Source organism: Eptesicus fuscus, chromosome 4 (assembly GCF_027574615.1).
Source record: "Eptesicus fuscus isolate TK198812 chromosome 4, DD_ASM_mEF_20220401, whole genome shotgun sequence".
Classification (NCBI taxonomy): Eukaryota; Metazoa; Chordata; class Mammalia; order Chiroptera; family Vespertilionidae; genus Eptesicus; species Eptesicus fuscus.
Genome location: NC_072476.1, coordinates 253,992 through 276,532, shown reverse-complemented (window position 1 = coordinate 276,532; position 22,541 = coordinate 253,992). Strand labels below are relative to the sequence as shown.

The 22,541-nt window shown below is 50.5% G+C and overlaps 1 protein-coding gene across 1 annotated transcript in view; it reads right to left on the bottom strand.

Annotated features, from left to right (window-relative positions):
- The window catches only part of IQCK (IQ motif containing K), a 113,862-nt gene that overhangs the window by 52,864 nt on the left and 38,457 nt on the right, over positions 1 to 22,541 (bottom strand). The window contains exons 5-6 of the mRNA XM_054714376.1: positions 12,989 to 13,041; positions 12,781 to 12,858 (exon numbers count right to left, since the gene is read on the bottom strand). Coding sequence (XP_054570351.1) covers positions 12,781 to 12,858; positions 12,989 to 13,041 — 131 coding nt within the window. The remainder of the gene's footprint in view (positions 1 to 12,780; positions 12,859 to 12,988; positions 13,042 to 22,541) is intronic.

The window sequence follows — 22,541 nt, the reverse complement described above, 5'->3', positions numbered from 1 at the left end:
CAACCCAGGAGCAGCATGCAGGCCTCGAGGGCACTTGGAGTGAGCAGTGCTGCTGAGGCCGCCTCCCTGGCCGCAGCCTTTCCTCCTGGAGCCTCTTCTACTTCTGCATGCCGGTGAGGCGGGGCCCTCTCCCTACTGCTCTGTCCCTGCTCATGGGAAGGGTGTGGGGCTTTCTCCATCAGGGCCTGCTTGTTCCCTTCTCTCCCTATCGGGCAGGTATTCTATTCTTTGGGCTGCCAGCGAGCATGGTGTTTTGCTGGAGGCCGGCCCTGGAGGTGTGTCAGCTCCCGGCTTTCCACTTAACGCCTCTCTTGGCCCACTGTCCTTATTCTGTGACACTAACAAATCCCACCCCGTAAGTAACTCGCCTTCCTCAGTTAAAAGCCAGCGGCTTCTAGAAAGACCTGTTTCCCAGGCCTGGGGTGCCAGCAGGGACCTGGGAGAATGATGCCGCCATACCGTGGTTAGCACCTGCTGGCGTCCACCTGGGCCTCCGGGCCCTCCCTCAGCCCCGCTCCTGTGCTCAGCCATGCAGCCCTTCCCCTTCTCACGTGCCCTCCCGCCTCGTGTCCTCCTGCACCAGCCAGGGCGCTGTGTAGTGGGCAGGTGGCTCTCTGCTCAAGGGCACCCCAATGGGCGGAGAGCCCAACTCTAAGCCTGATGTTCAAGGGTGAGAGCTGACCTGCCCTGGGCTGGGAGTGTCTTTTCCTAATTTGCTCAAAGGCACCTTAGGGCTGGGGCCCTGACACCTCTTTTCCTAACTCCCTTGTTCTTTCTTCCCGTCCCTCTGTGACTGCTCGTGAGAGATGTCCTCTGCTTACATCAGGGCCCAGGAGGTCTGTGCATCGTCCTTTCCAATCCTTGGCCACTTTGGAGAGAGAGCTCTGTGAATATCCAATTAATACCCCAACGCCAGCTGAACCAAAAGCCCCACCAGGGCAGACATGGCCTGTTCGCTCCTCGAGGCCATTCGGCACTTGGGACCAGCTGGGCTCAGAGGGGACACACGATGACGCTGTGAACTAAGCCTCTGTGCCTGGCAGAGTGGGCCACACATTCCCCACACACCATTGCCTGAAATCCTCACAACATTAATAATGAGTTACTGTGCTTCTTCCTCTAGTGAAGAAACTGAGGCTCAAGGGGAGCCAAGGGACTCGTTCAAGGTCACTGACCGCTTTCTGCCGAGAATGCAAACTGGCCCGGAAACCCAAAGAACAGCCGGAGGAGAGGAGCAGGCAGCTCCCAAGTCACTACCAAGGAGAGGGTCCCCAGCTGCAGGTCGAACAGAGGAAACCCAGCCACCTGCCTAGATGACAACGGGGAAAGCCGCATCACAGACAACGGCTGGTGCCGTGTCTGCAGCTCCACGGGCGATGGCAAGCCAGCAGGGCCCGTGCAGCTGCCACCTGCACCTGGGACATGATGGCGCCTATCCATTCAGCTGCAATTTTCATATCATATTTTCACCACTGGTGCCATGGGACCCTCGGAGGACCAGTCCTCCTGTCCTGAAGCAGCAGGAGAAAGGAGGCTGCAGTGTGGGACAGCAGGTGGGCCAGCGACAGAGCCAGGCAAAGGGCCCTCTCTCACCAAGAAGGAACCCTCCCGCTCCGCACCACAGGGACACTTCCTCAGGCGGCAGGAGGCTCTCGGGGCCTGCACGCAGTCACGGGAGGCCGCCTATTGTGACATCCGGCTCTCATGGCTAAATAAGGGCGCAGTCTAGTTCTCAGGTCCAGACTGAGTATGAGAAAGCCCATGTCAGTCAGGCCAAAGCAAGGGCGTCATCGTCAGAGAGCAGCCTGGGAACACTCATCACCTCAGCAGGCCGCCCGCAATCAAAGGCCAGTCTCTCTTTGGGAATCAGTGCAACTGGCTTCGGCTCCAATAAAAATAAGAGCCTGAGTGGAGGCGACCACCCACTAGGGGACAGGGTAGGGCAGATGAGCAGGCCGGCCACAGGGGCCAGTCAGGTGTTCCGTCTGCAGCCAGGCCCCCTGAGCGCCCCAGCTCGTGTGAGTCAGACGTCCCCCAGCACACAGCCTTGCACATCCCAAGCGCCCAGCAGTGCTGCCGAGGACTTTTCCAAGAAGCATTTTATTGGAAATGCTCATTTGTCATGTTCTTTTTTTCCAAATTAATTCATGTGAATTAAATATATCTGAGTCTCAAGAATCAATGCTTGAATTCTGAGAAGGAACAAGAATTAATTTTCCTGAGTGTGTGTGTGAACACCCTCCCCGCTGGGGGAAGCTGTGCGAAAGACCTGCAGGCCCTGAGGAAGACATAGCGTGCTTACAAAATGTGCAAGGGAATCTGAGAATTTAGTTTTTATTTGTTTCTCCGCCAGTTCTAAGGCAAGATGTACCATCCAAAATGGCATTTAAGCAAAACAAAGCAGGAAGGGAAAAGGCTTGCTTTATACTGAAAATTAAATCTCAGGGCCCAGGCTCTGCCCACGGTTCATTAGGTCAGAGGCTACGAAGTTTTCTCGGAAATGAGAGCACAACCCGGGCAAAGCCATTGACCACAGGCCACAAAGCCTGACTCAAGCAGTGTTCAGAAAGCCTCTCGCGGCCCCGATTTCATACCATCTACCCCGTATTCAGTAAACGTGCTCATCCACCCTGCCCTCAGCATTCACAGGTTTCCAAGCCTCCTTTCTGAAGACATCACAATCTTCAACAGTGAACCTCAGCTGAGGACATCACAATCCTCAACAGTGAACCTCAGCTGAGGACATCACAATCCTCAACAGTGAGCCTCAGCTGAGGACATCACAATCTTCAACAGTGAACCTCAGCTGAGGACATCACAATCCTCAACAGCGAGCCTCAGCTGAGGACATCACAATCCTCAACAGTGAGCCTCAGCTGAGGACATCACAATCCTCAACAGTGAGCGTCAGCTGAAGACATCACAATCCTCAACAGTGAGCGTCAGCTGAAGACATCACAATCCTCAACAGCGAGCCTCAGCTGAGGACATCACAATCCTCAACAGTGAGCGTCAGCTGAAGACATCACAATCCTCAACAGTGAGCCTCAGCTGAGGACATCACAATCCTCAACAGTGAACCTCAGCTGAGGACATCACAATCCTCAACAGTGAGCCTCAGCTGAAGACATCACAATCCTCAACAGCGAGCCTCAGCTGAAGACATCACAATCCTCAACAGTGAACCTCAGCTGAGGACATCACAATCCTCAACAGTGAGCGTCAGCTGAGGACATCACAATCCTCAACAGCGAGCGTCAGCTGAGGACATCACAATCCTCAACAGTGAACCTCAGCTGAGGACATCACAATCCTCAACAGTGAGCGTCAGCTGAGGACATCACAATCCTCAACAGCGAGCGTCAGCTGAGGACGTCACACTCCTCAACAGCGAGCCTCAGCATCTGGAAGAAGTCCACTAGGCTCCGCCGCCCGGATGGGGAGACCGCGCTAGGGTGGGTTAGTTCAAGCCCAGCTCCTGTGATGGGAGGGACAACGCCATCCCCGCTGCCTGGCTCTGGAGGACTAAGCACTTGAGAAGTCACCCCACTAGGGTGTGATCTTGCTTCCCCGCTCAGCCACCGCCCCTGAAGACCCTGCAGACCGACGAGCAGTCATTACCCTGCACCTGCCTGAAGCACTCGGCGAGGCAAAGCCAGAGTCGAGACCCACTTCCCTCCCCTGGAAGCTGCCCTGGGCCAGGGCCAGCGCTGACTGCCCACCTGCTGCCAGCCTCAGGCTCAGCCAGCAGGTGTCACCATGGAGAACTGGGGTGGGCAGACTGCGATGGAGAGCCCAGGCAGGGGGTCGCGTGGAGGGTAATGGGAGGGACAGACCGCCTTCCTCGCACCAGCAGAAAGGACCTTCCCACCTGCTCCAACCCCTTCGAGGGACCCAAACTTGTTTTCTGCCATGGATGCCTCTCCACCGTGGCAACTGGGAGTCCTTCTCAGAATAATGTTTGAAAAACATGAAGGTAAATAAGATTAAAAAGCAAACCAAGCCCTGGCCGGTGTGGCTCAGTGGATAGACCACCGGCTTGCAGACTCAGGGTCCTGGGTTCGATTCTGGTCAGGGCACATGCCTGGGTTGTGGGCTTGATCCCCAGTGGGGGCCATGCGGGAGGCAGCCAATCAGTGGTTCCCTCTCATCACTGATGTTTCTATCTCTCTCTCCCTTTTCCTGCCTCTCTGAAATCAACAAAAATACATATTTTTAAAAGCAAACCAATTATATTGAAATACAATTATCAAAATGTGTTAAAAGTATATAGCAACACATGTGCTTCTGAATCACGTGGTAAGCAAGGAGAGCCTGCACGCTGCCGTCACTGCGCCCCGGCCTGTGAGTGACACCGCTGACTGTCAGGGACAGGCACAGGTGCCCTGTGCCCCTGAGGCTCACTGCGCAGACAGAGACGAGTGAGAGCACAGAGGGCACCCCTTCTGAATCAGGAGGCTGCGGCGGGGGCGGGGCAAGGGGGAACAATGAGTCTTACTCCCAGGACGGCCCTGACCATTAAGACTTTAAAAATAAGCAAGAGGAATCCAAATAGTGAATGAGACTATCTAACAACAGAGTGACCTGCCCTGGCTGGAGTGGCTCAGTGGACAGCATCGGCCCACGGACTGAAGGGTCCCGGGTTAGATTCCGGTCAAGGACCCGTGCCTCAGTTGCTGGCTTCATCCCAGGCCCTGGATTGGGTGCGTGAGGAAGGCCATCAATCGATGTGTCTCGCTCACATTGGTGTTTCGCTCCGTGTCTCTCACCCTCCCTCCTGACTCTCTTTAAAAATCAATGGAAGTTATGGAATTTGACCCCAAAAGTCATGAAAGGGCAGCTTCCCAAACGGAAGAGAGATTCAGTGGGGCAGGTACTGGGGACAAAAAGAAATAAAGGTTCCTATTTTATTCCCAGTAAGTTGTGCTTCTTCACTAAACCCATTACATTTTCAAACGGAGCTTGCCTTCCCCTCGTCGTTGCAGGAAAGGGCTCCCACTCAGCGGCTCAGGCCGAAGCCTCCAAGGAGTGCTGGGCTTCTCTCTCCCACATCCCATCCAGCAGCAAGTCTCAGGCCAACACCAACTATATCCCCAACCCACCTCTTCCTACCTCCTCGACACCAAGTGCCGCCACCTCCACACTGACCACCCTGCTCGCACCACCAAGAGCCGACTTCAGCCTACTCCCCATGCAGCACCACAGTGATCTTTAAAAAGATAAACTGGTCATTTCACTCTTCTGCTCAAAACCCCCCAATAGTTTCCTATCACACTCAAAAGAAAGAAGAAAAATTCAAACTCTATACCATGATGTCCAAAGCCTCACCCCAGCTGGCCTCCCGGCCAGTTCCCACCTTTGGTTTCCCATCCCCTCCCCATGTCTCAGCCTCCCATCCCCTCCCCCTCTATCAGCCTCCCATCCCCCCCCCTCAGCCTCCCATCCCCTCCCCCTCTCTCAGCCTCCCCTCCCCTCCCCCCTCTCAGCCTCCCCTCCCCTCCCCCCCCTCTCAGCCTCCCATCCCCTCCCCCCTCTCAGCCTCCCATCCCCTCCCCCCTCTCTCGGCCTTCCAGCCTCTCCTGCCTCACAGGCCATGTCAGAGACCAGAGATCTCCCGGGCAGTGTGTCCTGGAGAAGGGCCATCGGCCTGACTCCTTAGGGCCCTACCCCTGCTCTAAGGCCAGGTCCCTGCCTCCTCCACGCTGAGAGTTACCTTTTACTGTCAGCACCCTTTTCCTCCAGCGGCCTTCCATTTCTGTGGCCTGCAACAAAGGATCCTGATCCATCCTTACTGCTCAGAGCACCTTCCCTGCAGGGTTCTCTCCCTCCCGGGAGGAGAGGGGAAGGGCCCGCTCAGAGGCGCCGGGTGAGCGCCAGGGACCAGGCTGTGCAGGCGGCCAAGAGCCTCCCAGATGCCTCCACACCCTGTGCACACGACATGCTCCCTCACACGGCAAAACGGACTTGCACATGTGAGGAACCAGGGGGGGATCCAGGTGGGCCTAGAATGGGGTCACAGGCCGGCGAGAGGGGCCGAGGGAGACACTATGCAGGAGGAGGCCTGCGACAGCAGAAACCAGAGGCCAGAGTGATGCCAGGAGGGGCCGGCCCTGGGACGCAGGCCGCCCCCAAAGCGGGAGGCAAGAAAACAAGTCCCCAGAGCGTCCTAAGGAGCTGACTTTGGACTTCCGGCTTCCAGAAGTAAATGAGAGAGTAGATGTGTATTGTTTTAAGCCATCAATTTGGGGATGATTTCTTAAAAAACGAACATGCCAACTAATACCTGGCGGAGCTAAGATTGAGACCTGTGTCTGCCACGCTGCCTCCCACAGGTCCCCGAGCATCTTCCTAGGAACACGGAGGCGGCGGGAGGAAGTCCCCTCGCCTCAGAGACGCCCAGCGAGGACTGCTCTCAGGGCTACTGCGCCCGCTGGTCCCGAGGTCAGGAAGCAGCGCTCCTTCCTGCCGCCTGAAGACCGCAGAGCAAACAGGGCGTTGTCCCTGAGCCCTCCAGCCTATGATGCACTGAGACCAAAGTCTGCCTTCCCATCCGATAAACCGACCCAAGAGCTCGCTCCACAGGAACGACAGCACGCTGTCTGCTGGGCCGCCCCTCCCAGCCCTGTGCACAGCACGCTGTCTGCTGGGCCACCCCTCCCAGCCCTGTGCACAGCACGCTGTCTGCTGGGCCACCCCTCCCATCCCTGTGCACAGCACGCTGTCTGCTGGGCCACCCCTCCCAGCCCTGTGCACAGCACGCTGTCTGCTGGGCCACCCCTCCCAACCCTGTGCACAGCACGCTGTCTGCTGGGCCGCCCCTCCCAGCCCTGTGCACAGCACGCTGTCTGCTGGGCCGCCCCTCCCAGCCCTGTGCACAGCACGCTGTCTGCTGGGCCACCCCTCCCAGCCCTGTGCACAGCACGCTGTCTGCTGGGCCACCCCTCCCAGCCCTGTGCACAGCACGCTGTCTGCTGGGCCACCCCTCCCAGCCCTGTGCACAGCACGCTGTCTGCTGGGCCACCCCTCCCAGCCCTGTGCACAGCACGCTGTCTGCTGGGCCACCCCTCCCAGCCCTGTGCACAGCACGCTGTCTGCTGGGCCGTGTGAAGGCCCGAGCACTCCCATCCCACCAGCAGACTCAGCGTCAGTAGGTGCCGCGGGCTGGGCTGGGCTGTCCTGAAACGACCTGGAGACACTGCTTCCCCTGGTTTGGTAAGGAGATACCTTCCGGCGCCAGGGGAGGATTGTGGGCTTCCCCTTGCTTATCTAAGGGTAGAACTTAGCTGAAAAGATGCTTCACCCAAAGCAACCTTTTCTTTTCTCTTGTAAAACACACTGTTTCACGGAGGCCTCGGCGTGAGCTATCCTTCACCACCTTCTCCCGGGACACAGGCCATCTTTGTTGCTGGGGCTTATTTAGTGACGTTTTCTTGCAAATGAATCTGACCAATTCTTTTCAGTTAAAATAAAAAGTGAAACTCTTTCTGCTCTTAATATGATAGCAAATAATTTCATTGCTTCTGACTGGTGGGTTGAATCAGGACTGTATCCCACAAAGGAGGGGGTGCTGGCTTCATAACCAGGAAGAAAGCCAACAGGAGATGTGATGCGGAGAGAGGACCCACGGCCTGGCCAAGCCCGGAGAGAGTGGGCAGCACGCTGCCGCTGTCCCCAGCACCCTCCTTTCCCGGGAGAGCCGGCACCCCTCCTCTTTGTCACGCGCCTTCCGATTTCTCCCTTCGGAGGAGTCACGTCCCTAGAGCACCGCTCCCTGGGGAGGCGGCCGCGGCCTCGTGCTGGCCAACGGGATGCGAGCAGACGTGGCGCTGGCCATTCCTGGGCCGCCCCGCTCTTCTCCCTCTGCTGGAGGCTGAGGGAGGGCTGCTCCTTCGTCCTGGGTCCCCGCTGAAGAGACTTGGAGCAAAGCCTACCGGACAGGCAGCCACCCGGTAACAGTGTGAAGAATAAGCCTTTGTTGTTACAAGGCACTGCGATTTGAGGGGTTTATTACTGCAGCAGAACCTAGAGAAAGCGGACTCATGTGGATCACTGGAGGGTAGTTGGGTAAATACCATGTAGGAACACCTATCAGTCAGGATTCTTTCGTTTTCCAGTATTAGAAACCTAACTCAAACTGGGCTAAACAAACAGAAAAAAAAGGGATTTATTGGTTCACTTAACTAATAGGGGTAGGGCTGGCATTAGGCCCTATACAGAGGCTCAAAACAACACCCGGCCCGCGGCCATAGAAGGCCCTCTAAGTCATTTGGTCTGGCCCTGGTGAGGTAATTACACGTTTGACCTAATACAACAGGCTGATTTTTAAGTCGATAATGTTGTAGGGCCTGCAAGTGCTGTTATACATATCCACATGGCCTCGGCAGAGACAAGGGCCCCACCCCTGCAGGACTAAGGCCCTGGCCACTCTCAGCACTGCTGGATGGCAAGCAGAACCCCTTGACGTGGTTGCCCTGCGCAGCTCAAGGCTTGTCACTTCAAAGCTCCATGTTTAGAGGAAAAGAGAGAAATCTTTCCTGGTTGCTCTTGAAAAATCTCTAGACTCTCTCCGACGGAGCCAGTGTGGGTAACCCTGTGGTGGTGGAGTCACTGCGGGTGGCCAGGCTGCGCAGAAGCCAGTGCAGAGCCCGGGAGGGATCAGATGGCTCACCGTCTAGGAGCGGAGAATGGGGAAGGGTGACCCCCAGGAACACAAGAAGCGCTGCCGCCAGCAGAGGGGGAATCGATTCAGGGCTAGAGAAGACAAACGCCCGCCACTCAGCAGGAAAATGCAATGGAAAGAAACAGGATAGACACCCTTCAGTTTTGTGATGACTATCTTTTAAAATAAGTTTTTATTGATTTCAGAGAGAGGAAGAGAGAGAAACATCAATGATGAGAGAACCATGAATCAGCTGCCTCCTGTGCGCCCCTACTGGGGATCAAGCCCACAACTCAGGCGTGTGCCCTGACTAGAAATTGAACCGTAACCTCAGGGTTCATAGGTTGATAATAAACCACTGAGCCACGCTGGCCGGGCTTGTCATTGTTTTTGATTCTTAAAGTCACTCTGTGAACAACAGGAAACCTAAAAACCACATAGCGGAGGGAATAAACGGTCCTGCAGTTTGGAGTCAAACATCCTTTGGGAGGACTAGACTTAATTTTATGATTAGCCTTGATTTTAAACATTTCCTTTTCACTGCACAGTTTATTTAACAAATATATGTACTTTATATATGATAAATCTTAAGTTATTTTTATAAACCTAAGATATTTCTTTTTTAAAAAAATATATATTTTATTGATTTTTTACAGAGAGGAAGGGAGAGGGATAGAGAGTTAGAAACATCGATGAGAGAGAAACATCGATCAGCTGCCTCCTGCACACCCCCTACTGGGGATGTGCCCACAACCAATGTACATGCCCTTGACCGGAATCGAACCTGGGACCTTTCAGTCCGCAGGCCGACGCTCTATCCACTGAGCCAAACTGGCTTCGGCCCTAAGAGATTTCTTAAAGGGTTGTCGATATCCTTGGCTACATAAAAATGCAGTGTTTTTTTTTTAAGCCATGGAAAAGACATGGGTAAGTGAGAAGGGATGGAGAGTGGAGAGATGTTAAATTATGGGAAACTTTGTGAGAAGGGCCCGTCCTTTCTGTGACAAGCAGTCGGCAGCCACCCCTGACAAATAAGCGCAGCCCCCGCCGTGACCTGACGGTGCAGGACACCCAGCACTGAAGGCAGCTGCGCAGTCTGTCTGACCCAGAGCATCAGAGGAGGCCACACTCAGTTTCCATGGCTCCCGGCAGGGAGGCAGGAATGTCTGAGGCGCGAGGTGCCCGCACACACCTTATCTAAAGGGGTTTGCACTTACTCGGAGTTACTCTAAAGTAAGGATGTGCGATGAAAATGGCATCAGTCAGAGATTACCCTCACCATCCTTAAATTACCCATAAGACACAGCATCTGCCGGTCAGCCTCACAGGGCAGTTTCCTCCCCGTTTTGGTACAAATCACCCCAAGGAGCCGTAATTAGCCACGTTTGTAAGAGTGCGGTCTGAAGCCAGGCTTCCCCCGATCCCTCCTCTGCTCGTTCCTCATGTGGCCTTGGGCCTCAGCTCTTTCCAGGAAGTGTGGCTGTCACCGTATCAACTAGCACAGAGACTCCCAGGGCCTCCCTCACATACCCCGGTCTCCCTTGCAGTTGGTTTGGCGCCATGGGAGGAGGGACAGTAAGGAGAGGTGAGAAGGTTAGGAACCGGCGCCTCCTCCATCCTTTTCTTCCTTTGTTTCAGTGACCTTGCAGATCCCATATTCCAAATATTATAATTTATAAGAAGGCTGTCCAACCTGGACCAGTCAGTGTAGGAGCAACACATACACTGTCACTGGGTTGAGCCGCTGGTATGTTGGTAGTGTTGTAACTACAACCTCGCCTAGGCTAGCCTAATACAATGGGGACAGTAACATTTCCTCCTTCTCGGGTTGTAACACAAGCTGAATTAGGTGACATTTATAAGTTGTTCAGAATTGCACTTGACTAAACATCATATCAGTGCTTAGCAGGTGACTAGGGACAGACAGAAGGCAGTAGCTGCTTTATGAGCTGCTCTGAGAACAGCGGAGGGAAAATCTGAGTCTTGTGTCCTATTTTATGCTTCACCTCCAGAGTAGAATTGCTTGCATTTTACAAAATTCTTCTCTCTTTATCTCCCAAGAGCATAGCCCTGAATTAGCATAAAGGGCACGTACACTACAACCCAACTGTCCTTAAAACCCGTCGCCAGGAAGAAGGGTCCATGCGCACTCCTCGGATTTCTACGACATTCCTAAACCTCTTGGACAGCTTCCGAATTTGACTTGCTGTCATCTTCTTCAACCCCCCACCCACCCACAGCCCCCAGACACTTTACATTCACACTGAGGACACCTCCAGCACCACGGCTCCAAGTCCACACCATTCCACATCCCATCTTCCCTCATGTCAGCCACTCGATGGAACAGTTACTGCTCAGAATGGGTTGTCATGGAGACCATCACATCTCGACTTCCCACATTCCTGCCCTGATCATAACTTTCTGCAGCCTTCCACCTTCTCCATCTACTCACTTCTATTTCTACCACCTGCCCTTGCGTGAGACTATGGGTGGGAAGGTTATTGGCATCCCCATAAGACAGGGAGCACCAAACTACAGCCCCTGGGCCAAATCTGCATTTGTGAATAAAGATGGATTGGAACAAAGCCACATCCATTTGTCCCCATGTTCTCTCTGTGGGTTTCGTGCTACAATGGTGAAGCTGAGCAGCTGTAACAGAGACCATAGTGGCCTTCAAATCCTAAAAGATTTACAATCTTCCACAGAAAGAGTTGTCTGACCCACCTAAAAAGCCATCTCCCTTTCGCCAGGACCTCTGAGATCACTGGAGCCATGCTTTCCTGCCAGCCCAAGGCTCTGACCACAGTAACCCTCCGTCCACTGTTGCTGGAGCTGGGCTATGAAGGAGCGTGGGGAGGGAGAACGGGATGATGGAAGGGAACTGGTTGGTGGGTTGTGCACACTCAGAGCCAGGTCTTGGAAGGGGCCCCAGGCCTCCCCAATGCCAGGAGGCGTCTCACTTGGGCCCACATCTGCCCCTCTCCCCAGGACCCAGGGGCCCTTTTCCTGCGTGACACCTGAGCTCTGGGCATGACCACAGGAGGGCGTGCCTCCCCACTGTCTGGCCCCAGCCATCTCCAAGGTGAGCGCAGCCTGGCTGCCCTGCGGTCAATAGCACGAGGCTGGGAAACCGGGATCAGAGAGTTTCCTGGCTCCTGCCCTCATTCCCCTGAAGAACCTTGGCTCCTGCCTGCTTTGGACTCTTCCTGTCCAGGGCGTACTCAGGAAGGAGATCATACCTGAGGTCTTGCCTCTCAAAACCAAATCTGGGCAGCAACCAGCTTGGCCACTGCCCCACCTAGGCCGACGCCAGGCCTCCAGGACAGCCCATCTCCCACAGTGCTTTGCCACCCTCTCAATCAGAACCCTCACCACGGACGACCTCCAGTGTAAGCACGCCTCTCACGCCAAGGCTGTTGCCCGATAGCACCCACTCTATGCAGCACGCCTGGTAGGTATTCAGTAAGGATTTATTGCACTGAGTTACATTAGTACCATTTTAATTTTTATGAAGCCACGGATGCTGACACAGGTGCTCAGTAAGTATCATTGCTCTGTCACTGACGAAAACAGCCCACATAAATAGCATTACTAATTTCATATGCTAGAGGTCACCTTCATAGGGTTCATAATGAATTTAAGAGCTCTGGGAAGATGTACTATCGAGCAAACGGATTATTTCTGTGAGAAGACTCACATTAGAAGGATGGTCAGAGAGTTTTAATCTTATCTGTCACGTCCTAGTGGTTTGAATGTAGAACCGATGCATATAACTAAAAATGAATAGTTAGAAAACTTGAGTCCTATTTCCTGAGACATAATGACCTTCAAGGAAGGGGAAGGGAGGGAGAAGCGAGGGAGGAAGGGAGAGGGCGAGAATGGAGAGACGAGTTATTTAGGATAAGAGTTGTTTAAAGTTTTCTATTTTGTTTCTCCAGTGCTTCTGAATAATCACTGCATGGTAGATGCCTGAGCCTAGACTGAAAATAACGAGCGGCAAGAGCCACAGATGTAACTGACCTGGGGCCCGGGATGGTTATATGAGTTAGTTCTCTTAGATTGGAGAAAACTAACAATTTTAAAATCAGGAATAAATTATTCAAACCTCTGTCGGCACTTACTGTTGCTTCAGCCACTGCTCCACAAAGGGAATGGAGAAGAAATCTGTGAACGGCTCCCCTGTCCTCTTTGGATTTTGACTGGTCAGGATGCCATATGTTTGATTGACAAGAAAACAATAAGGAAGAATTCAAGTCAATTGTTGCTATCCTGCTTGCAAATCAACATTATTGAATCTTTGGGATCACTGAATATTCGTGAAAAACTTACTTGTATAACCACTCAGTCAGAAAATCACAGGCAATGAACTTGGTCCTTTTCCTCTAAAGAGAGAAGAAAGAATTAAATTACATTCTTTGCTCACATGTCTAAGCAGGACAAAGGAAGAGAGGCTAACTGGTTGCTATGCCACAGGACACACGCACGCGTCCTCCACGAAGCTCATGAGGACAGCAGCAGACGGCACTGCAGGCGATGGCAAGAATCCTGAAGATGTCTCCTGTCCTCTGGATAAGCCAGGTCTGGCAGCAGTGCTAATGCAAGGCAGGGCCCACAGGAGGGAGCTTATTACTTGCTTTAGACCAGTGGTCGGCAAACTCATTAGTCAACAGAGCCAAATATCAACAGTACAACGATTGAAATTTCTTTTGAGAGCCAAATTTTTTAAACTTAAACTATATAGGTAGGTACATTGTTATTAACTTAATTAGGGTACTCCTAATTTTGTGGAAGAGCCACACTCAAGGGGCCAAAGAGCCGCATGTGGCTTTAGACCATTCTCAGGATTTATTTAAATTGAAATAATTGTAGTTATTGCTTTCCCCCAGTTCACTCAAATCCTCAGAACAGGTTACTCCAGGTCTAGGTGTCACTTTCAGATGGGGGAGCCACGTCCACGGGGGCACGGGGAGCCAGGCACACAGGCACACTGGCCAGTGGCCGACCCTGCCTGCTGCCCACCCAGAGCCGCTCACTACTTTATCTGTATTAAGGAGCCTGACTCTCAGCCCAGGGCACAAACGACACGTCCCCGCCTCCCACGAGAGAAGGAGCACAGTTCTGCAGATGAGAAAGAAGTGGCCGTGCCCTGTGGTTTCTGAGAAAGTTCTGCTCTTCATTTCTGCCCCCTCTCCCTGGAGTCTCCTCTACTGTCAGCCTGGATCACAGGCGCAGGGCCGAAGACGGGGAGCAGTGAGTTTGGACCCTGGCCTTTGAGGACTTCCGGGAGCCACGGGCCTGGCCTGCTCTGGACATCTTGACACGCAGGGAGAGATGAGCTTCACTCAGGCTATTCCCAGTCCTTGAGTTCTCCTCCATGCAGCTGGATGTAGTCCCTGGGCGACAGAGAGGCTCGGAAACCAGGGAAACGGCCTGGAGTCATGGAGAGAAGGCTGGGCTTTCGGTGGTGCGCCAGGTACCTGCCTCCCAGTCCATTTCAAGTCTCTTGTGACCCAAACGACCAGTCACCTCCTTTTAGAGACGTGTTATCTAACCGGGAGGTGGAGGGTGGCTCTCCTCTAGGAGGGCAGGGCTCATGCACAGTAAGTCAGAGGTGCGGGTGGCTGGTGCAAGGCTCCTGCCCTGAAGGAAGGCCGCACAGGGTCTGCTGGAAGCCTCTCTGCCCACCCACGTCTACCCTGCACCCTGCCCGGCCTCCGGAGGCTCATTTTATGGTTCACATCAACCAGCTCCTTTCCTCTCTAGTTGGGTCCCACCAATGGGAGGTGCCAGGAGGAGATCTGAGAGAGGAGAGAAGGCGGTGCTATGGGTTGAGTTGTGCCCCCTCCCTCCCGCCCAATTAACTTTCCAATTAACTTATTGAAGTCCTCACCTCTGGCATTTCAGAATGTGATGTATTTGGAAACAGGACATAGCAATTCCAAGGAAAGTGAACAAATACACCTATCCTCCCCAAACTATCCCAAAAAATCCAAGAGGAAGGAACACTTCTCACCTCTTTTTATGAGGCCAGCATTATCCTAATTCTAAAACCAGATAAAGACACCACAAAGAAAGAGAAGTACAGGCCAATATCCCTGATGAACACAGATGCTAAAATCCTCAACAAAATATTAGTAAATCGGATCCAGCAATATACTAAAAAGATCAAACACCATGACCAAGTGGGATTTATTCCAGGCATGCAAGGCTGGTACAATATCCACAAATCAATAAATGTGATATATCACATGCCGGAGGCCAAAGCATAACAGCATTTAGCATAAAAGTGCAAAAGAGAGATTGGAAGGCCAATGGACCTTCAACACAAGATTGCTCCTGCTGTGATTGCAATGGCTCGAGGCGATTTCCTGACCTGATAATCTTTACATTATATACCAGATAATACCTTTATTCTGCCTGTATGTATTGCTTAAGGACAAATGTGTATTCAAAGTGAATAAAAGTAGATGGGATCCAGTCTTGGTGAGTGTCTTCACAAAAGAGGTTTCCACCTGCCCCCCCCCCCCCATGCCTTCAAAATTCATATTTCTTATATAGCTTACTCATTGTGTTGACAGTCCTCCTACAAGTCATCCTGAACTTGCTGTGAAGGTCACAGCAATCACATAAACAAATTGAAAGACAAAAACCACATGATAATATCAATCAATGCAGAAAAAGCATTCAACAAAATCCAACACCCTTTTTTGATTGAAAACTCTCAGCAAAGTGGGAATAAAGGGATCATACCACAACATGATAAAGGCCATATATGACAAACCTATAGTCAATATCATACTCAATGGTCAAAAACTAAAACCATTTCCCTTAAGAACAGGAACAAGACAGGGATGCCCACTTTCACCACTCCTGTTCGTCATAGTGCTGGAAGTCCTAACCATAGTGATCAGACAGGAAGAAGAAATAAAGGCATCCAAATTGGAAAGGAGAAAGTAAAACTCATTTGCAGATGACATGATATTGTACATAGAAAACCCTAAAGACTCCACCAAAAAACTTAATAAATGAATCTGGCAATGTAGCAGGATACAAAATCAACACCCAAAAACTGATGGCTTTTTTATAAACTAATAATGAATTCTAAGAAAGAGAATCTAAACAAATAATCCCATTCACCATTGCAACAAAAATGTTAAGATACTTAGGAATGAACTTAAGCAAGGAGGCAAAAGACCTGTATTTGGAAAACTACAGGATGTTGAAAAAAGAGACAGAAGAAGATATAAACAAATGGAAGAATATACTGTGTTCATGGATTGGTAGAATTAACATCGTTAAAATGTCCATATTACCTAAGGCAATCTACAGATTCAATGCAATCCCCATTAAAATACCAATGGCATATTTCACAGAGCTAGAAAAAATACTCCAAAAATTTATATGGAACCAAAAAAGACCCCAAATAACTGCAGCAATCTTGAGAAAGAAGAAGAAAGTTGGGAGGGATCACAATATCGTGTTGTACTACAAAGCCACTGTAATCAAAACAGCCTAGTACTGGCCCAAGAACAGGCATATAGATCAATGGAACAGAACAGAGACCCCAGAAATTGACCCAAGCCATTACGCTCAATTAATATTTGGTAAAGGAGGCAAGAGCATACAATGGAATAAAGACAGTCTCCTATTGATAAAACTGGACAGGTATATTCAAAAAAATGAAACTAAAACACCAACTTACAATATATACAAGAATAAACTTAAAATGGATAAAAGACTTAAATGTAAGCTGGGACCCATAAAAATCCTAGAAGAAACCACAGGCAGCAAAATCTCAGACAAGACTCATAGAAATATGTTTACAGATACATCTCCTAGGGCAAAGGAAACTAAGGAGAAAATAAACAAATGGGACTACATCAGAATAAAAAGCTTCTGCACAGCTAAAGAAACCATCAACAAAATGAAAAGGGAGCCCACTGTATGGGAAAACATATTTGGCAATGATACATCTGATAAAGGGTTAATATCCAAAATGTATAAGGAATTCATACAACTTAACAGAAGGAAGTTGTATGAATTCCTTATACATTTTGAAAAGGGAGCCCACTGTATGGGAAAACATATTTGGCAATGATACATCTGATAAAGGGTTAATATCCAAAATGTATAAGGAATTCATACAACTTAACAGAAGGAAGACAAAAAATCCAATTAAAAAATGGGCAGCCCTAGCCAGTTTGGCTTAGTGGATAGAGCAGCGACGTATAGACTGAAAATCCTGGGTTCGATTCTTGTCAAGGGCATATGCCTGGTTTGCGGGCTCAATCCCCACTAGGGGGTGTGCAGGAGGCAGCCAATCAATGATTCAGTCTCATCACTGATGTTTCTATCTCTCTCGCTCTCCCTTCCTCTCTAAAATCTTTAAAAATATATATTAAAAATATATATTTTAAAAAATGGGCAAAGGACCTAAATAGATACTTCTCCAAAGTGGATATACAGATGACCAAGAGACATATGAGAAAATGCTCAAAGTCACTTATCATCAGAGACATGCAAATTAAAATGACAATGAGATATCACTGCACTCCTGTCAGAATGGGTACCATCAACAAGTCAATCAATGACAAGTGCTGGCGAGGATGTGGAGAAAAGGGAGCCCTAGTGCACTGCTGGTGGGAATTCAGCCATTATGGAAACAGTATGAAGTCTCTTCAAAAAATTAAATATGGAACTGCCATTTGACCCAAGATCAATTACTTGCAGATGACATGATATTGTATGTAGAAAACCCTAAAGACTCCACCAAAAAACTACTAAACTTAATAAATGAATCTGGCAAGAGTATCATGCTAAGTGAAGTAAGTCAGTCAGAGAAAGACAAGTATCACATGACCTCACTCATATATGGAATCTAATGAACAAAATAAATTGATGAACAGAGCGAATCTAGAGACATGGAAGCATAGAACACAGAGTGGAATCTCGGATGGAAGGCGGGGAGGGTGGGTTGGTGGGAGTTAATCAACCAAAGACGTTGTATGCAGATATGCATGGCCTTGGACACAGACAATAGGGTGGTGAAGGTCTAGGGTGAGGGTGGGGGTCAATGGGGGAAAACGGGGGACATATATAATACTTTCAACAATAAAAATTTACTAAAAGAAAGAAGAAAGGAAATAAGGAAGGAGGAAGAAAGAAAGAAAGAAAGAAAGAAAGAAAGGAAGGAAGGAAGAAAGAAAGGAAGAAAGAAAGAAAGAAAGAAAGAAAGAAAGAAAGAAAGGAAGAAAGAAAGAGTTCTAGCTGGTTTGGCTCAGTGGATGGAGCGTCGGCCTGTGGACTGAGGGGTCCCAGGTTCCATTCCGGTCAAGGGCACATGCCCAGAATGTGGGCTCGGTCCCCAGTAGGGGATGTGCAGGAGGCAAGCCGATCAATGATTCTCTCTCATCAATGGTGTTTCTATCTCTCTCTCCCTCTCCCTTCCTCTCTGAAATTAATAAAAGTATATTTTTTTTTAAAAAAAGAAACAGAACAAATTTGAGGTTATATTAGCAAGAAAGAAGGGAGATGCTATTAGATAGACCCCCAATGGCAGACTCCTAATGACACTGTGAGAAGGAAAACCCCTATTTTGTAAAATTACTGTTTGGAATTCTCTGCTGTTGTTTTAGACAGACTCTTATTCTAAAAAAATAACTTTGCTTTCTAGCCTGTTTTAGCCTGCTTGAATAATGAGGAAGATAAACTTAGCTGTCTGACCTTGTAGGACAGAGACTAGATATGCCCATAATTTCAATGCCATGCCAGGTGTATTTTTTAATTGGATAGAACTGTGTTGTTTTCAAGGCCAGCAGCGAGATAACCACTAAGTGCACATAGGGCTGGCTCCTTAATAAAAAGGGAAGTTCTGCTTGTAGCCTTGCTTAGAATTTGAATTCATTTTCTCTAAGCCCACCACGGTGAATAAAGTGTGTCTCTCCAAACTCTCCTGCATTGTTTGATTGATCCGAATCTCTGTAACAATTGTACTAGACCCTGGATCCAGCTCTGTCTGAAGCCCAAATCCCCTGGACCTTTCAGGCACATGAGCCAATAAATTTACTTCTTTTATTAAGCCAGTTTGTACTGAGCTGTTAATGTGCAACAGAGTTTTAACAACTATTCCTTTCTTCTCCGATTGGCGAAGTCCCGTTTGTCCTTCACGACGTCCTCGGGAAGGCTTTCTGAGCCTCGCCCCCTGCCCTTTAGGGGAGGCTCCCACCCCAGGCTGCATGCCCGTCATGGCACCTCAGACAGGCCTGACCATGTGCCTGTCTCCCTCCAAACTCTGAGCTGTCTGAGGAGGGGGTCTGTCTTTACCTCTGTGTCTGCAGTGCTTGGTCAGTGCCTTGGTCAGTGTCCATCGTGGTGGTCAATGAGCAGTCAGCAAATGTAGGAACGAATTCATCACTCAACTCCCAAGCATTAAAGCAAGAAGAACTCGTGAACAGAAATTCTGACATTTATAACCAGGAATTGCTCATCTAAATCTAAACAATTTCTCTAAATTTTCTTCCCATAATATTTTATTATGAATAATTTTTCTTTTTATCCCTTCACTTTGCAATAACCAGCTTTTGACTCTTACAGAAGGTTGAAAACACTGCTGTGGGATTGATTCTTACCAAAAGGAAAGTGCTGAAGATTTTTCATTAAAAGCTTTATTCTACTTGTTAGTAAGAAAATATAGTGGTGGCTGGAGATTGTTTTTAGTCCTTTATCTCATTGCTGATACACTTTTATTAAAAATTGAAAGACTGCTGACCAGGGGACTAAAATGAAATGTACTAGGCCAGTGGTTGGCAAACTCATTAGTCAACAGAGCCAAATATCAACAGTACAACGATTGAAATTTCTTTGGAGAGCCAAATTTTTTAAACTTAAACTTCTTCTAACGCCACTTCTTCAAAATAGACTCGCCCAGGCCGTGGTATTTTGTGGAAGAGCCACACTCAAGAGGCCAAAGAGCCACATGTGGCTCGTGAGCCAGTTTGCTGACCACGGTACTAGGCCATGTACGGGGCTTCTATGTCTGCACTGTAAGAGTAGGATTCCCTTTAAAAAGCCACTTTTAACCAAAATAAGAAAATACTTATATAGCAACACAAATATGTATCTAGCATGAATTGCTGTGAATAATTTAAACAACCCAGCCCTGTGGAGTGGCAGTGCCTCCTTCTTGCCATACAACAACTGCATTGTGCCCTGTCATTGGCCGCCCTGGGCCCCGGCACTGGCCGCACTGGGCCCCGGCACTGGCCGCCCTGGGCCCCGGCACTGGCCGCCCTGGGCCCCGGCACTGGCCGCCCTGGGCCCTGTCATTGGCCGCCCTGGGCCCCGGCACTGGCCGCACTGGGCCCTGTCATTGGCCGCCCTGGGCCCCGGCACTGGCCGCCCTGGGCCCCGGCACTGGCCGCCCTGGGCCCCGGCACTGGCCACCCTGGGCCCCGGCACTGGCCGCACTGGGCCCCGGCACTGGCCGCCCTGGGCCCCGGCACTGGCCGCACTGGGCCCCGGCACTGGCCGCACTGGGCCCCGGCACTGGCCGCCCTGGGCCCCGGCACTGGCCACCCTGGGCCCCGGCACTGGCCGCACTGGGCAGGGGTAAAGATTCCTTCTGCGGAGGGAAGGCAGCTTGAATGGCTCTATTAAATAGACTTAAAATAGCCAAATGGTCTGATGTATGAAGGTCTTGAAGACAAATGTAATCACTTTGTTGCAAAGAAATAAAATGGAAAAGATTGTGTTTGCCTTGTGCTCCGGGTGAACGAGAAGTGCTGGGAATACTCAGGCAGGCAGAACAGTGGGGGTAGTGTTCTCGGTTGTTTAACATGATCTGCTGGGAGCTGAGAGAAGAGAAAGCCAATGGAAATTTGTGGTGACTGAAGAGATAAGAGAGGAAGTAAGAAAAACTGTGAAGTGTGTGATTAAGTGAGTGGGTTTACTTAATGCAAACACACTGAGTTCATGATTGGTAAAGGGTGAAAATGTGCAAGTGTGGGTGAGCAGAGGAAACAGGTAAGACAGCCTCATAGAAGGTTAAAAAGAAATTTTTAAAAATCCAGAACTGAAAAGAAAAAGACTAAATGTCAAGGAAGAAGACCTCATTACATCATCATGAGTCTGCGACTCCCGGATTGATAGATAGTTGGATGCTTATGCAAAGAAGCAAATAAAGAAAAGTGGCAACTGAAGAATCCCGGAGGTAAAATGTGGGTGTCCACCCTGAAATTCTATCAACTCTTCTATATGCTGGGGAAAATGTTATAACAAGATTGGGGGAGGGAAGAGGGGAGGAAAACATCATCACGAAAGACTCAAACTTCAAACAGAGAAAAGGCAAGCAGCAGGGTTCCACCCAGACAGTATTCTGTGCTGATTTGTATGTTGGATACACATATGATAGGAGACACACACACATCATCTTGTGTGTATGCAGTCTATTGTGTACACGTGCAATAGAGGGAATGAAGACTGGAAAGGGAAACAACTCGCCCTGGAAAGTCACTGACTCTGCATCAGGCAAATAAAGTAATCATCCCCAGCAAGGTCATCCCCAGCAAGGTCATCCCCAGCAAGGTCATCCCCAGCAAGATCATCCCCACAGGGTCATCCCCAGCAAGGTCATCCCCACAGGGTCATCCCCAGCAAGGTCATTCCCAGCAAGGTCATCCCCACAGGGTCATCCTCCCCAGGTCCTCCCCAGCAAGGTCATCCCCACAGGGTCATCCCCCCCAGGTCATCCCCAGCAAGGTCATCCTCCCCAGCAAGGTCATCCCCACAGGGTCATCCTCCCTAGGTCATTGTCACAGGGTCATCTCCAGCAAGGTCATCCCCACAGGGTTATCCCCCCCAGGTCATCCCCACAGGGTCATCCTCCCCAGGTCATACCCACAAGGTCATCCCCAGCAAGGTCATCCCCACAGGGTCATCCCCCCCAGTTCATCCACACAGTCATCCCCACAGGGTAATCCCCATAGGGTCAACCCCCCCTACCCCCAGGTCATCCCCACAGGGTCATCCTCCCCAGGTCATCCCCAACATGGTCATCCCCAGCAAGGTCATCCCACAGGGTCATCCTCCCTAGGTCATTGCCTCAGGGTAATCTCCAGCAAGGTCATCCCCACAGGGTCATCCCCCCAGGTTCATCCCCACAGGTTCATCCCCAGCAAGCTCATCCCCACAGGGTCGTCCCCACCCCAGGTAATCCCCACAGGGCCATCCCAGCAAGGTCATCCCCTGCAGGGTCATCCCCACAGGGTCATACCCCGCAAAATCAAGCATAAGGCCCATAGAGGTGCAGAGTAGTTGGCCACGGCTGCTGCGTGGGTTTGTGAGGGAGAGAAATGAGCTTGGGTTACCTTGGTTACTGGGTTTTTAAAAGTCACTTTAGGTTAGATTTAGCTGCAACAACCCCAATTCTGAGAAGCTTATCCCATCAGTAGTTGGTCCTCACCCAGGCCACACGAGCATTCAGGCAGCTGGGGTCGGCTCCATGCCGTCCTCACCGCAGGCCTCAGGCCGGCGGGGAAAGCTCTTTCTGAGATATGTCTAGTTATCCCCTAAAGAGAACATGGTGAGTCACTCTTTCACTCTTAAGGTGTGTTTAGAAATGACATATGTCATGTCTATTCATCCCACTGACCAAAGCAGTCCCACAGCCATGCCTCCCTCAGGGAGAAGCCACAGACATTTTTGAACATTAATATAATCTAGCACGTGGGTTACTGTAAGGAGGATGAGGATTCCTCTGACTGGGGACAGGGCCAGGGCTCAGGAAGCAGACATGCCAATGCTGTTCAGGGCCCAGGACCAGCTGCCCGCTGTCCACCAGCAGTTCTCACTCCAGTTGGTTCCGGTTCCAGGTGGGACTCAGCTC